Below are 16106 nucleotides of genomic sequence, written 5' to 3' on the forward strand. Positions count from 1 at the left end.
CTGTAGATCTAAAACTGATCAACTAGGCAAAATGGTTGAAACTTAGAAAATGGGTTTGTTCCAATTGCTCTGTTTTAATTTGCCAATTATTTTTCAGTTAAACCAGTTTCGATTTGGATATTGTTATGACTGCGGTCGTGGACCGCTGCCACTCACCTTCGGCGAACGGCCGCGACCGCAACTTCCTGGCCGTCTGCCAGCGTCTCCCTTCCCGGAGACGCCAGCTGGCACGGCCCTCCCCATCCTGGACTGTGTGACATGGTGTGCCCGCTCGTTCCCGGCTTTAAAGGGCCAGTGCGTGCACTCTCTAAAAGTTCCCTAACCTATCCCCAGAGCTATAAAAACGGCTCTGCCCTTACTCTCCTTGCCTGAGCGTTGTTGTACTTCTCCTATGTCTGTATTGCAAATGGTCCGTTAGTGTATTTCCTGCTCCCAGTGTTCCCGTGCCCTGCTACCTGTCTCCTGTATCATGTGCTGGGTTTCGTTCCTGAGCCTGTCTAGTGTCGGAGTCGTGTTGTGCCAACTACTGGAATACACTATGTCTGGTGTCATCTGCCACTCCTGGTGCCATCTGCCCCATCTGGTGCAACCTGCCACATCTAGCCCCATCTGTGCCAGAACCTCTGCCGCCGTCTGGACTATCTCAGGTACCCTTGTGTTACGAACCTCTTCCATAGACTTTCATAGACTGTGAGTTGGTCAGCAGCCTCTCCGCTATGGTGGAGCAGCCTAGTGGGTCCACATACCCATAGATCGTGAAAGATATGTGGCCATTCTTTCATTTTCTGGGCATTGAAGAGAGCAGATGAACGCAATTCAATTAATTTATTTATGGATCCTGACCAAGTGAGAGTTTTCTGGATTGGTCGTAGGGATCTAAGATGGAAACACTTGATACAATATTTAAGAGTTGAAATTGACTTTTCAGGACCCTGATGCTTTCATTTTTCATGCAGGTGGGAACGACTTGGGCAAAGTTAAAACTTTAGATCTTATTTTTTAAATGAATCGAGATTTGTCTTTCATCAAATTAATGTTTCCAAATTCTATTATTTTCTTCTCCAAAATAGTTCCTCAATTTTCATGGAGCGATTCAGATTTTTCCTTCATGGAAAAAATCAGAAAAAGGATGAATAGAAATACGGAAAATGTTTTACCTTCTATTGGCCAGTGGTCGTTCAGGCATCAGGATCTTGAAGGTTTTGTTAGAGGTTTGTATAAAAATGACTTCATTCACTTACCAGATGTTGGTTTGGAAATTTTTAATTTGGGTCTAAACTCTATGGTTAAGAGAAAGCCGCAATGTTTTTGTGGGGGGGGGGGCCTTGTCGGAGTAAATGGGTTTAGTCGTCCAGTTTATGGGTGGACAAGGTCATGGATTATTGGTATAATATTTATTAGTTTTTAATATTTATTAAAATATTTGGTATTTATTACAGGTTTATTATTTATTTATTCTATTTATTATGTGACCCCTTAATAAATACCGCGGCCATTTTATTCCATATGAAGTGTCCCTTGGTCTTTATGTAAAGGATCTGCCAGGCATAGCTTCTCGGTGGAATGACCCTGCCTTAAGGTGCCAGTTTAGGTTGGGTCTGTCGAACGCCCTGAAAGACCTGCTAGTTAGCTATCCCTCTTCTGACTCCCTAGATCAGGTTATGGCTTTAGCGGTACGACTTGACCGACGTCTCAGGGAACGACTTGAACGTCTTGATGTTTTCTCCTCTGACTCCCCCATGATGCCTCCCGAGGTCCCGTTGCTTCGCTCCTCCCCGGAAGACTCGGAGGTACCTATGCAACTCGGGGCCTCCGTGTCCCCCCAACAACGTAGAGAGTTCCGCAGGAAGAATGGTCTCTGCTTCTATTGTGGGGATGACAAGCATCAAGTGAACAACTGTCCTAAGCGTAAGAATGCAGCCGGAGAACTTGCACGCCTAAGTGATCATCGGGGAGGTCACTTGGGCGCACAGGTATTTCCCGTAAATATGAAACGTAATAAAATATTGCTTCCCTTTCAGGTCTCTTTTGGTGGTAGGTCTGCTACCGGCAGTGCCTTCGTGGATTCAGGGTCTTCTGCTAATATTATGTCTGTGGAATTTGCTATGTCTCTAGCTATGCCTCTGATTGATTTGCCTAAACCTGTCCCGGTAGTGGGTATCGACTCCACTCCTCTTGCTAATGGTTATTTTACACAGCATACCCCTGTTTTTGAACTCCTTGTTGGCTCCATGCATTTGGAGCAGTGCTCTGTACTGGTGATGCAGGGATTATCGTCCGATTTGGTTTTAGGCCTTCCCTGGTTGCAGTTGCATAATCCCATGTTTGACTGGAATACTGGGGAGCTTACCAAGTGGGGTAATGAATGCTTGACGTCATGTTTTTCTGTTAATTCTATTTCTCCCCTTGAGGAGGTGAACACTCTACCTGAGTTTGTTCAGGACTTCGCTGATGTTTTCTCTAAGGAGGCCTCCGAAGTGTTACCTCCTCATAGAGAATACGATTGCGCTATCGAATTGGTACCAGGAGCTAAGCTCCCTAAGGGTAGGATATTTAATCTCTCTTGTCCCGAACGTGAAGCCATGAGAGAGTATATTCAGGAATGCCTGGCCAAGGCTTACATTCGCCCCTCTACTTCTCCGGTAGGTGCTGGCTTCTTCTTCGTAGGGAAGAAGGATGGTGGTCTTAGGCCATGCATTGACTACCGAAGCTTGAATACGGTCACTGTAAAGAACCAGTATCCCCTTCCTCTGAATCCTGATCTCTTTAATCAGGTTCAGGGGGCCCAATGGTTCTCTAAGTTTGATCTACGGGGGGCGTATAACCTTATCCGCATCAAAGAGGGGGATGAGTGGAAGACTGCGTTTAACACGCCCGAAGGTCATTTCGAATACCTCGTCATGCCCTTTGGGTTGTGTAATGCTCCCGCGGTCTTCCAGAATTTCATAAATGAGATTTTAAGAGATTACCTGGGGGTATTTCTGGTAGTGTACCTTGATGACATACTTGTGTTTTCCAAGGACTCGTCCTCCCACATTGAGCATGTCAGGAAGGTGCTCCAGGTCCTTCGAGAAAGCAAACTGTTTGCAAAGACCGAAAAATGTGTGTTTGGGGTGCAGGAGATACCATTTTTGGGCCAAATCCTCACTCCTCATGAATTCCGCATGGACCCCGCCAAGGTCCAGGCTGTGGCGGAATGGGTCCAACCTGCCTCCCTGAAGGCGTTACAGTGCTTCCTGGGGTTCGCTAATTATTACAGGAGGTTTATTGCCAACTTCTCGGTCATCGCTAAGCCTCTTACGGATCTCACTCGCAAAGGTGCTGATCTCCTCCACTGGCCTCCTGAGGCTGTCCAGGTGCTATCTCGGCCTCGGTGCTGGTTCAGCCCAATCAAATGGAGCCATTTATCGTGGAGGTTGACGCATCCGAGGTGGGAGTGGGGGCTGTCTTGTCCCAGGGTACCAGGTCCCTCACCCATCTCCGTCCCTGTGCCTACTTCTCCAGGAAGTTTTCGCCCACTGAGAGTAACTATGATATTGGCAACCGCGAACTCTTAGCCATTAAATGGGCATTTGAAGAGTGGGAGGGGCTGGTGATGATCCAGCTGTCGTGGTCCATGTCGGTACCAACGACAGAATAAATGGTAGGTGGAGGAGCCTTAAGAATAATTTTAAAGAACTAGGCTACAAGCTGAAGGGAAGGACCTCCAAGGTTGTATTCTCAGGAATACTGCCTGTGCCATGCGCATCACAGGAAAGACAGCGGGAGCTCAGGGAGTTAAATGCATGGCTGAAGTCTTGGTGTAGAGGAGAAGGATTTGGGTTCCTAGAGCATTGGGCTGACTTTTCATTGGGGTACAAACTGTATTCTGCAGATGATTTGCACCTAAATGGAAGGGGGTCCGCTGTGCTGGGGGAGAGAATTCTAGCTGGGGTGGCGGAGTATTTAAACTAGGGCTCAGGAGGGAGGTCAATGTAGAAAATAAAGGGGTAGTTAGGTTAGAGAGGGGTCAGACTATATTGGTGGGGGGAGAAACAGAATGTGGGGAGAGGACTAGACAACAAGATAAGGAGATCCTTTCGTTACAAAACATCAGTGTAAATAAAAAGGACCGATTAATGTCAAATCACATTTCTGATAATAAAAGTGAAAAACTGACAGGCAAGTTAAAGTGTATGTTCACAAATGCCAGAAGTCTAGCAAGCAAAATGGGGGAGCTGGAGGCCTTGATACTGGAAGAAAATATATATATAGCTGGTGTTGCTGAAACATGGCTGGACTCTTCACATGACTGGGCTGTAAATCTACAGGGTTTTACACTTTTTCGTAAAGACAGGACAAATAGGAAAGGTGGTGGTGTATGTCTGTATGTGAGAAATGATATGAAGGCGAGTGTGAAAGAGACAATAGTGGGTGAAGACTGTGAGGAGGTTGAAACCTTGTGGGTGGAACTAGAAAGGGAGGTAAACACTGAAAAAATTACTTTTGGTGTAATCTATAGACCCCCCAATATAACTGAGGAGATGGAAGGTCAGATATATAAACAGATGGAGCGGGCTGCACAGGCGGGTACTGTAGTGATAATGGGAGATTTTAATTTCCGGGATATTAATTGGTGTCATGGTTCGGCTTCAACTGCAAAGGGGAGACATTTCCTCAACCTGTTTCAGGAAAATTTTATGGGCCAGTTTGTGGAAGACCCGACTAGAGGTGAAGCTCTGTTGGATCTGGTAATTTCTAATAATGCAGATCTTGTTGGGAATGTCAATGTTCGTGAAAACCTCGGTAACAGTGATCACAATATAGTTACATTTTACCTATACTGTAAAAAACAAACGCAGGCTGGGAGGGCAAAAACATTTAATTTTAAGAAAGCCAATTTCCCCAGGATGAGGGCTGCAATTCAGGATAGAGACTGGGAAGAACTAATGTCAAATAATGGAACAAATGATAAATGGGAGATTTTCAAATCTACTTTGAGTTATTATAGTGCAAAATTTATTCCTACAGGTAACAAGTATAAACGACTCAAATTAAACCCCACATGGCTTACACCTTCTGTGAAAGGGGCAATACATGACAAAAAAAGGGCATTTAAAAAATACAAATCTGAGGGTACAGCTGCAGCCTTTGTAAAATATAAAGAGCTTAATAAAATCTGTAAAAATGTAATAAAATTAGCAAAAATACAAAATGAAAGGCAGGTGGCCAAGGATAGTAAAACAAATCCCCAAAAATTCTTCAAGTATATAAATGCTAAAAAGCCAAGGTCTGAACATGTAGGACCCCTAGATAATGATAATGGGGAGTTGGTCACAGGGGATCAAGAGAAGGCAGAGTTACTAAATGGGTTCTTTAGCTCTGTATATACAACAGAAGAAAGAGCAGCTGATGTAGCCGGTGCCAGTGCTGTTAATATATCAGTTGATATACTGAATCGGATGAATGTAGAGATGGTCCAAGCTAAATTAAATAAAATAAATGTGCACAAGGCCCCGGGACCAGATGGGTTACACCCTAGAATTCTTAAAGAGCTTAGTTCAGTTATTTCTGTCCCCCTTTTCATAATATTCAGAGAATCTCTAGTGACTGGTATAGTGCCAAGGGACTGGCGCAGGGCAAATGTGGTGCCTATTTTCAAAAAGGGCTCTAGGTCTTCCCCGGGTAATTATAGACCAGTAAGCTTAACATCCATCGTGGGGAAAATGTTTGAGGGGCTATTGAGGGACTATATACAGGATTATGTGACAATAAACAGCATTATAAGTGACAGCCAGCACGGTTTTACTAAGGACAGAAGTTGTCAAACTAACCTAATCTGTTTTTATGAAGAGGTGAGCAGAAGTCTAGACAGAGGGGCCGCTGTGGATTTAGTGTTTTTGGACTTTGCAAAGGCATTTGACACTGTCCCCCATAGACGCCTAATGGGTAAATTAAGGACTATAGGTTTAGAAAATATAGTTTGTAATTGGATTGAGAATTGGCTCAAGGACCGTATCCAGAGAGTTGTGGTCAATGATTCCTTCTCTGAATGGTCCCCGGTAATAAGTGGTGTACCCCAGGGTTCAGTGCTGGGACCACTATTATTCAACTTATTTATTAATGATATAGAGGATGGGATTAATAGCACTATTTCTATTTTTGCAGATGATACCAAGCTATGTAATATAGTTCAGACTATGGAAGATGTTCATGAATTACAGGCAGATTTAAACAAACTAAGTGTTTGGGCATCCACTTGGCAAATTAAGTTTAATGTAGATAAATGTAAAGTTATGCACCTGGGTACCAACAACCTGCATGCATCATATGTCCTAGGGGGAGTTACACTGGCGGATTCACTTGTTGAGAAGGATCTGGGTGTACTTGTAAATCATAAACTCAATAACAGCATGCAGTGTCAGTCAGCTGCTTCAAAGGCCAGCAGGATATTGTCGTGTATTAAAAGAGGCATGGACTCGCGGGACAGGGATGTAATAATGCCACTTTACAAAGCATTAGTGAGGCCTCATCTAGAATATGCAGTTCAGTTCTGGGCTCCAGTTCATAGAAAGGATGCCCTGGAGTTGGAAAAAATACAAAGAAGAGCAACGAAGCTAATAAGGGGCATGGAGAATTTAAGTTATGAGGAAAGATTGAAAGAACTAAACCTATTTAGCCTTGAAAAAAGACGACTAAGGGGGGACATGATTAACTTATATAAATATATTAATGGCACATACAAAAAATATGGTGAAATCCTGTTCCTTGTAAAACCTGCTCAAAAAACAAGGGGGCACTCCCTCCGTCTGGAGAAAAAAAGGTTCAAGCTTCAGGGGCGACAAGGCTTCTTTACAGTAAGAACGGTGAATTTATGGAATAGCCTACCGCAGGAGCCGTCACAGCAGGGACAGTAGATGGCTTTAAAAAAGGGTTAGATAATTTCCTAGAACAAAAAAATATTAGCTCCTATGTATAGAAATTTTTCCTTCCCTTTTCCCTTCCCTTGGTTGAACTTGATGGACATGTGTCTTTTTTCAGCCGTACTAACTATGTAACTATGTAACTTCCTGGAGGGGGCTAGTCACCAGGTAACGGTCCTTACCGACCACAAGAATCTGGTTTTCCTAGAATCTGCCCGGAGGCTAAACCCGAGACAAGCTCGTTGGGCGTTTTTTTTTACCAGATTCAACTTTGTGGTTACCTATAGGGCTGGGTCTAAAAATGTTAAGGCTGATGCACTGTCACGTAGCTTCATGGCCAGCCCTCCTTCGGATGAAGATCCTGCTTGTATTTTGCCTCCAGGTATAATCATTTCCGCTATTGATTCTGATTTAGTCTCTGAAATTGCGGCTGATCAAGGTTCAGCTCCCGGGAGCCTTCCTGAGAACAAGCTGTTTGTTCCCCTGCAATTCCGGCTAAGGGTACTTAGGGAAAATCATGACTCTGCACTATCTGGCCATCCAGGCATCCTGGGTACCAAGCACCTCATTGCCAGAAACTATTGATGGCCTGGGTTGCCTAAAGACGTTAAGGCCTACGTCGCCGCTTGTGAAGTTTGTGCTAGGTCCAAGACTCCCAGGTCCCGACCAGCGGGCTTACTATGTTCTTTGCCAATTCCCCAGAGACCTTGGACCCATATCTCCATGGATTTTATCACCGATTTGCCTCCATCTCAAGGCAAGTCGGTGGTGTGGGTTGTAGTAGACCGCTTCAGTAAGATGTGCCACTTTGTGCCCCTCAAGAAACTACCCAATGCCATGACGTTATTTACCTTGTTTGTCAAACACATCCTGCGTCTCCATGGGGTCCCTGTCCATATTGTTTCTGATAGAGCGGTACAATTTGTTTCATTGTTTTGGAGAGCCTTCTGTAAAAAGTTGGAGATTGATCTGTCCTTCTCCTCTGCCTTCCATCCTGAAACTAATGGCCAAACTGAGAGGACTAATCAGTTTCTAGAACAATATTTAAGGTGTTTTATCTCTGACTGTCAATATGATTGGGTCTCATTCATTCCCTTTGCCGAATTTTCCCTTAATAACCGGCTCAGTAACTCGTCAGGGGTCTCCCCCTTTTTCTGTAATTTTGGGTTTAATCCACGGTTCTCTTCCGTTTCACCTGGTAGTTCCAACAATCCCGAGGTAGAGGACCAGTTCAGTTCAGTTCAGAGGTCGTTCATCGGGAACTGTGCACAGTCTGGGCCCAGGTTCAGAAGAACCTAGAGGCGTCCCAGAGCATACAAAAAACTCAGGCAGATAGAAAACGTTCTGCTAACCCCTTGTTTATGGTCGAGGATCTGGTGTGGCTATCGTCTAAAAATTTGCGTCTTAAGGTCCCGTCCAAGAAGTTTGCTCCCCGGTTTATAGGGCCGTACAAGGTCATTGAAGTCCTCAATCCTGTCTCCTTCCGACTGGAGTTTCCCCCATCTTTTCGAGTACACGACGTGTTCCATGCCTCCCTCCTTAAACGCTGCTCCCCGTCCTTGGCTCCCTCGAGGAAACCTCCAGTCCCTGTTTTCACCCCTGAGGGGGCAAAATTTGAGGTAGCCAAAATTGTGGACAGCAGGATGGTCCAAGGCTCCCTCCAGTACCTGGTCCATTGGAGAGGATACGGGCCTGAGGAGAGGACTTGGGTACCCGCTCGGGATGTTCACGCTGGGATATTGGTCAGGAGGTTTCACCTTCGTTTCCCCAGTAAACCAGGTCCACTTAGAAAGGGTCCGGTGGCCCCTCATAAAAGGGGGGGTACAGTAAAGGATCTGCCAGGCACAGCTTCGGGGTTAACGCCCATAGATAATCAGTCTGCACCTGCTTCTATGTCTGTGAGACTGACTCCATCTTCCACCACTCAGGATGGCAGGCTTAGGAGTGGGAGAACCTATCCCAGCCTGGCCAGACGGAGCTAGCTCCCGCCATCTGTCTATTTATACCTGCCTTTCCTGTTCCTCCTTTGCTTGTGATTCTTCTCGTTTGATTTCCTGGCCCTGCTGCAGCTTCTTGTACCATTGTCCTTGCTTCTTATTGACCCCGGCTTGCTTACTACTCTCCTGCTCTGCGTTTGGTACCTCGTACACTCCTGGTTTGACTCGGCTTGTTTACTACTCTTCTGCTCTGCGTTTGGCACCTCGTACTCTCCTGGTTTGACTCGGCTTGTTCACTTCTCTTGTTGCTCACGGTGTTGCCGTGGGCAACTTCTCTTTCTCCCCCTAGCTCTGTGTACCCTTGTCTGTTTGTCTGTCGTGCACTTATTGAGTGTAGGGACTTTCGCCCAGTTGTACCCCGTCGCCTAGGACGGGTCGTTGCAAGTAGGCAGGGACTGAGTGGTGGGTAGATTAGGGCTCACTTGTCTGTCTCCCCACCCCCGTCATTACTTTTTATTTATTAGTTATGTGTGGCTTGTATTTTGGGTGGCGCTCGTGTTACCATGGCCTTGTTCCGGATGCTATTATACAAAGAGGAAATAGTGGCCTTTCGTCAAAGGTGTTCAGTCGCCTGTCCGTGTAATGAATTTAGTCTGTCCTTACAGAACTTCATAATTTGCATAATGTGGAAGTTATGGCTATATTTCTTTTAGCTCAAGCATAGTGAGCCACCTTGGGAATCCGGAGTGCATTAGATGTTGGGCAATCTTAATGTTCTTGTCCCTCCATTCTTTATAGAGACCATTTTCCCTACCCTGAGTAAACTACGGGTGGTCCCGAAGTGGCATCTATTTAGATAGTAACACCTCTTGCACACGACCGATTTCAGGCCATGAAAAACGGTCCGTGTGTCGGGACTCCTGGCATCATAGACATTTTATGATGCTAGGGGTCCCTGCCTTCCTACGGAACTGCCGCAAAATGAGACAGTACAGAACAGCAGTTCCGTGGGGAGGCAGGGACTCCTAGCATCATAAAATGTCTATGATGCCAGGAGTCCCGTTCACCTGTACCGTGCTCGGGCCGGGAAATCCTGCCGACGCTCGGACCGTTTTTCACGGCCCGAACTCCGTCGTATGCAACTGCACTAAGAATGGTACTTTAAAGAGGTTCCGTCACCAGTTTATAACGGCCCTATCGCCTACCTCATCTAATAGGCGCTTTAAAGAGGCTCTGTCACCACATTATAAGTGCCCTGTCTCCTATATAAGGAGATGGGCGCTGTAATGTAGGTGACAGTAATGCTTTTTATTAAAAAAAACGATCTATTTTCACAACGTTAGGAGCGATATTGGTTTATGCTAATGAGTTGCTTAATGTGGGTGTATTTTTACTTTCAACCAAGTGGGCGTTGTACAGAGGAGTGCATGACGCTGACCAATCAGCATCATGCACTCCTCTCCATTCATTTACACAGCAGAATCGCGTTCTTACTAGAACATGATCTGCATCCACATACACAGCGATTCTGCTTGATTAACGTTAATCAAGTGTCCTGATAATGAATACACATGACCATCGAGCCTGGACGTCGTGTGTATTCAGAATCCTGACACTTCTGACTCTTTTCTGTGAGATTCCAGCAAGTGAAACAAAATCTCGTTTATCTCCGTAATCTCACGAGATTTCGTTTCAATTGCTGAAATCTCAGAGCAAAGATTCAGAAGTGTCAGGATTCTGAGTACACATGACGTCCAGGCTGGATGGTCATGTGTATTCATTATCAGGACACTGGATTAACGTTAATGTCTGTGTATGAGGCTGCACATCGTGTTCTAGTAAGAACGCGATTCTGCTGTCTAAATGAATGGAGAGGAGCGCATGATGCTGATTGGTCAGCGTCATACACTCCTCTGTACAACTAATAACAGAAGACACATTAAAATTTAGAGATGATTGTCACAGTGTGAGTGAATACCAGACAGTGATATGCGCAGATATAATGCGCAGAATGTACATAAATGGTACTATATCAATATTGGAAGAATAGGACTGTGATGTTATATAATACCTTGAGTCCAAAATATTCTAAATGAATCACAAGGAAATAACAAGGTCAAAACCAGATGCACGGGATGCAAGTATAGCAACCAAATACATGTGTTGGTGGGTAATCTAATGGGTGTATAATGTAAGGTAACACCAAGAAGAAAGGCAAGAAAAGCCTATTGTATCGATAGCTCTAATTAGAGCACCTTACCCATATCACGGTCCACACTGTCTGGCATCAGCCCCGACGCGCGTTTCAGCCCTGGAGCCTTCGACTTTTTAATTAATTCTCGGTGTATCAGACTCCAGCTTTTAGGTTATTATTTCATTAAGAGAGTGCTTTCACCACTACCACCATGTTTATGATGGGCTTGTAAGCCCTTTCTTTCCCCTCTAGATATTATATTATATATCAATAAGGTTATTTATTCATTACATTTAATCTTTTGAGGGATTATGAATTAATTGATTCTGCTCTATTGGTGCCCTCCATATAGTCATACACTCCTCTGTACAACGCCCACTTGGTCTAAAGTAAACACGCCCACTTGGGCATTAAGCAACTCATTAGCATAAAGCTAAAAATCGCTCATAAAGTGGTAAAAATAGATCGTTTTTCTAAATAAAAAGCACTGCTGTCACCTACATTACAGCGCCGATCTCCTTATATAGGAGACAGGGCACTTATAATGTGGTGACAGAGCCTCTTTAATGTAGATAACAACAGTTTTTTCCGACCAAATTATGATCATTTTTAGTTTTATGCTAATTTGTTCTAAATGCCCAACTGGGCGTGTTTTTACTTTTCACCAAGTGGGCGTTGTGGAGAGAAGTGTATGAGGCTGACCAATCAGTGACCAATCAGCGTCATGCACTCCTCTCCCTTCATGTCCAGCTTGTTTCACTGCACAGCGTGATCTCGCGAGATAAGTGAAAAGTAAAAAATACGCCCAGTTGGGCATTTAGAACACATTAGCATAAAACTAAAAATGATCATAACTTGGTCAAAAAAACTGTTGTTATCTACATTAAAGCGCCTATTAGATGAGGTAGAAGATGGGGGCCGTTATAAACTGGTGACGGAACCTCTTTTTTCTCATTATCTTCCACGTTGCTATATTGTAAAGTGAGTGCTTCGTATAACTTGGGAGCTCGGCAAACGTAGTATGTAAAAGGGCCAGCGGGTTCCATGGGGACGCCAGTTGTTTTTCTAACTCCCAATTGGAAACATGATGAGTGCCTTGCCACCGGTCTGGCAGATAGACACGCTAGGTTATGGCTTCTTATGTTGGGCAAATGCATCCCGCCCTCCGCTTTATAATCCATGAATTTGGATAGCGCTATCCTGGGACGCCGTCCGTTCCAGGTAAATTGTGAGAAGGCCGCGTTACGTCGCCTCGTGTCTACATGTTTCAGCAGAATAGGAAACGTTTGTAATGGGTAGAGGAGTTTTGAAAAACTCATCATTTTCACCAGGTGGCATCGACCCTATACGCCAGTCTTAATAGACTGAAAGGTTGGCGCCAACTCTGACACATTTAAAGCCTCCTAATAAATGTATTGCATCTGTCAGCCGGGCCGTGCAGCACAACTGTGGCCATGCGCCAATCATTTCCCCCTTCAGCCGAAAATACCCCCCCCACATACTCACCTCAGCGCTCCTCTCCTCCCCTCTCCGGCTCCTTCATCATTCTAGCGAGGCTCATACAAGGACCTGACGTCGAGCAGCGCCAGGGCCTTATATGCGACGCAGCACTTTAACGCCATCATTACGTTGTATGAGCTGCGCCGGAGTGATGAGGGAGCCGGAGGGAAGGACTGGAGAGGAGAGTATCATTTGTTTGGGGGATTATTATTTTTTCTTTTATTTATTTAATAACTGTCCCGTAGAAGGTGCGGGGAAAGTAGACTGGTCGGGTGGTGGCAAGGTATGGGCCCAGCATGGACCACTACCTTGCTACACCCCACAGAGTGAAATCGGCTGGCGTAGATTTAGACTATAATGGCGTAAATGATCATATATTTGGTGGGCTGCTGTGGCCACGCTCCGGTTCCACAAAAGTGGTGAGGGTGGCGCAAAAAAAAGGGACTATTGGGCCCTCTTGCTACTTTTCTATGCCACTTAGGACAATCCATGACCCCTGTGGGTCTCCTGTACATTTCTGTAATAAAGTTTTGTGAAGCTGAGGGGGGAGGCTGCAGTAACAGTTCCGGCCTCCGGTCAGCAGAGGGCGCTGTGCTAATCACAGTCTTCACATTAGACGCTCTGCACGCCCCTGAACTGCGCGTCACCAGCAACCACAACAAGCGGCCGCGGTGTCGCGTGTTCCCGGTGTCGACCGATTACCGGACGTTATTCCCTGTGACGGAGAGCGCGCACCGCAGCCATGCCGCGTATCATGATAAAAGGAGGGGTGTGGAGGAACACGGAGGTGAGGAGAGAGCGCTATGCGGGGCCGGGAGAGGCCTCCATGCTGCCGGTTCTGCGGCCTGTGTGGTGCTCGGAGCCGCCGCTGCACAATGATAAGATACACGGCTGCTAGTCGGACTAGTAGTTCTTTACAGCAGCATGCTGGGAGCAGTTGTTCATTACACCAGAGCATGCTGGGAGCAGTAGTTCGACCTGTGCGGCAGAGCATGCTGGGACTACTATGGGGCTGTTGCTGGGACTTGCAGTGCCTCCTGAGCTTGTTGTTAGAATATGCTGGGAGTTGTAGTTCCTCTACAGCAGCAGAGGCCACATGCCTGGACTTGTAGCCCTTCGTATTTCTGGTAATCTTTTAGTGCTCTATGACTTGGAGCTAGGTAGAACTACAAGTACTAGAATTCCACAGTAACATACAGCGCCTATAGAGCTACAAGTGTCAGCAGGCTCGGTCAGGTCATCAGCGGCTTCTGTCCAGAAATCTATTTTTACCTGGGAGTTGTAGTCTTTACACTTCTGCTGGGTAGGTATTTAAAGCTTGCTGGGACTTGTAGTCCTGCAGGTCGTTGCCGTCTAGGTGGCAGGTCCCAATGGTCTGCGATCAGGAGAGCACTCCGAGCTGGTCTGAACTGTTCCTAAGCAGAGTCACTTCTTTACATTGTGGGTTTAAGAACCTCTGGGCAGTCAAATGTCAGGAGCCCGACTCTCAGAAAGACCATGAAGACTCGGGACAGATTATAAAAGTCGAAAAAAGAAAAAAAATAGTTACGTAGCCGCGCCGCATAAGTCTATACTTGCCCACCCCTTCCTAGCGCTGCCTGTCTCTGCTGCCGTCGTGTCACATATTGATGGTATGCAAAAAAAACTTGAGGACAGAATCCGTATGGCAAAGGTGTAAACGTGTTTAAAGAGGCTGTCACCACATTATAAGTGCCCGATCTCCTACATAATGTGATCGGCGCTGTAATGTAGATTACAGCAGTGCTTATTTTAAAAAAAAATGATCCATTTTCACCACTTTATTAGCTATTTTAGATTTATGCTAATGAGTGTCTTAATTCCCAACTGGGCATATTTTTACTTTAGACCAACTGGGCGTTGTACAGGGGAGTGTATGACGCTGACCAATCAGTGACCAATCAGCGTCATGCACTTCTCTCCATTCATTTACACATCACATAGGGATCCTGCTAGATACTTATGTGCTTTCTTAGACTGGGTTCACACACACTATTTACGGACGTAATTCGGGCGTTTTAGCCCTGAATTACGTCCGAAAATTCGGCTCAAAAGCATTGGCAAACATCTGCCCATTCATTTGAATGGGTCTTACGATGTTCTGTGCCGACGGTCATTTTTTTACGAGCCGCTGTCAAGAGGCGGCGCGTAAAAGACGCCCGCGTCAAAGAAGTGCCTGTCACTTCTTGAGACGTAAATGGAGCCGTTTCCCATTGACACCATGGAAAAACAGCTCCAATAAAGCGCCTGCACATGCCATGACGGCTGAAATTACGGTGCTGTCTTCTCCTGAAAACAGCCCCGTAATTTCAGCCGTTACGGACGCTGCCGTGTGAACATACCCTTATACTAACACATTAACGATACTGAAGTGTTTAGACAGTGAATAGACATTCCGCGGGATGTCTATTCATAATCTCTGCACTTTGTTACTCTGTCTGTGGTAGTTACAGCAGAGGAAGCGTGATCTCGCGAGATTACGCGGTAAATGACGGGTTACAACGAGATGACGCTTCCTCTGCTGTAACTACCACAGAAACAGCAACAAAGTGCAGAGATTGTGAATAGACATCCCGTGGAATGTCTATTCACTGTCTAAACACTTCAGTATTAATGTGTCAGTATAAGAGAGCACATAAGGATCTAGCAGGATCCCTATGTGCTGTATAAATGAATGGAGAGGAGTGCATGATGCTGATTGGTCAGTGTTATACACTCCTCTGTACAACGCCCACTTGGTCTAAAGTAAAAATACGCCCACTTGGGCATTAAGAAAGCTCATTAGCATAAATCTAAAATCGCTAATAAAGTGGTGAAAATAGATCGTTTTATTAAATAAAAAGCACTGCTGTCACCTACATTATAGCGCTGATCTCCTTATGTAGGAGACAGGGCACTTGTAATGTGGTGACAGAGCCTCTTTACTTAATTAGCAGGAGTGGTAACGTGTCACTTTGTTATTAGGATGTGTTCATTGAACCCTTTTACACCTTTGCCATACGGATGGCGTCCAAGTTTTTTTGCATCAATTGATCGTCCAGAAAGGATCTCTGGACTTGGAATTTGCATCCCGCTGAAATCGAGTGGAGATATCCCAAGTGAGTGAGTGCTGTGGATAACCAGTACACCGCATATTGATGGTGTGTGACGTGGCCGAGGCGGGGACATCCTCTCTGTACGGAGGTTCCATACATTGCACATACAGAGAGAGGAGGGGGGACATGCACGGACCTGAGCCCCGCAGCAGTGTCGGAGGGAGGGCATTTTTTTCTTTTATACATGTAATTGAGGAGCAGTCTTTCTTATTCATCATAAATAACACAGGCTACAGATTTGCGCACAGAAAGTCCGCCGCAGATTACCGTCCCAGCCATGCGGATGAGATCTGATCCACGTGCTGCAGAACATTCTCCACACAGATATCAGAGCACGCTGCTGATTTTCATGCTCATTTTGTTAAAGGGTAACTGAATTTAAAAAAAACAAAACTGGACATGTCATAGTGACGTGACAGAAGTCTTGGTCGGTGGTGGTCCGAGCACTGCGACCCCCACC

At 45.5% G+C, this 16106-nt stretch overlaps 1 protein-coding gene across 1 annotated transcript in view; it reads left to right on the forward strand.

Annotated features, from left to right (window-relative positions):
- Positions 1 to 13140: 13140 nt before the first annotated feature.
- Positions 13141 to 16106, forward strand: part of LOC142733482 (cell division cycle 5-like protein) — a 28642-nt gene continuing 25676 nt past the window's right edge. The window contains exon 1 of the mRNA XM_075849553.1: positions 13141 to 13320. Coding sequence (XP_075705668.1) covers positions 13276 to 13320 — 45 coding nt within the window. The 5' untranslated portion in view covers positions 13141 to 13275. The remainder of the gene's footprint in view (positions 13321 to 16106) is intronic.

The sequence above is a fragment of the Rhinoderma darwinii genome, unplaced genomic scaffold, assembly GCF_050947455.1.
Source record: "Rhinoderma darwinii isolate aRhiDar2 unplaced genomic scaffold, aRhiDar2.hap1 Scaffold_957, whole genome shotgun sequence".
Classification (NCBI taxonomy): Eukaryota; Metazoa; Chordata; class Amphibia; order Anura; family Rhinodermatidae; genus Rhinoderma; species Rhinoderma darwinii.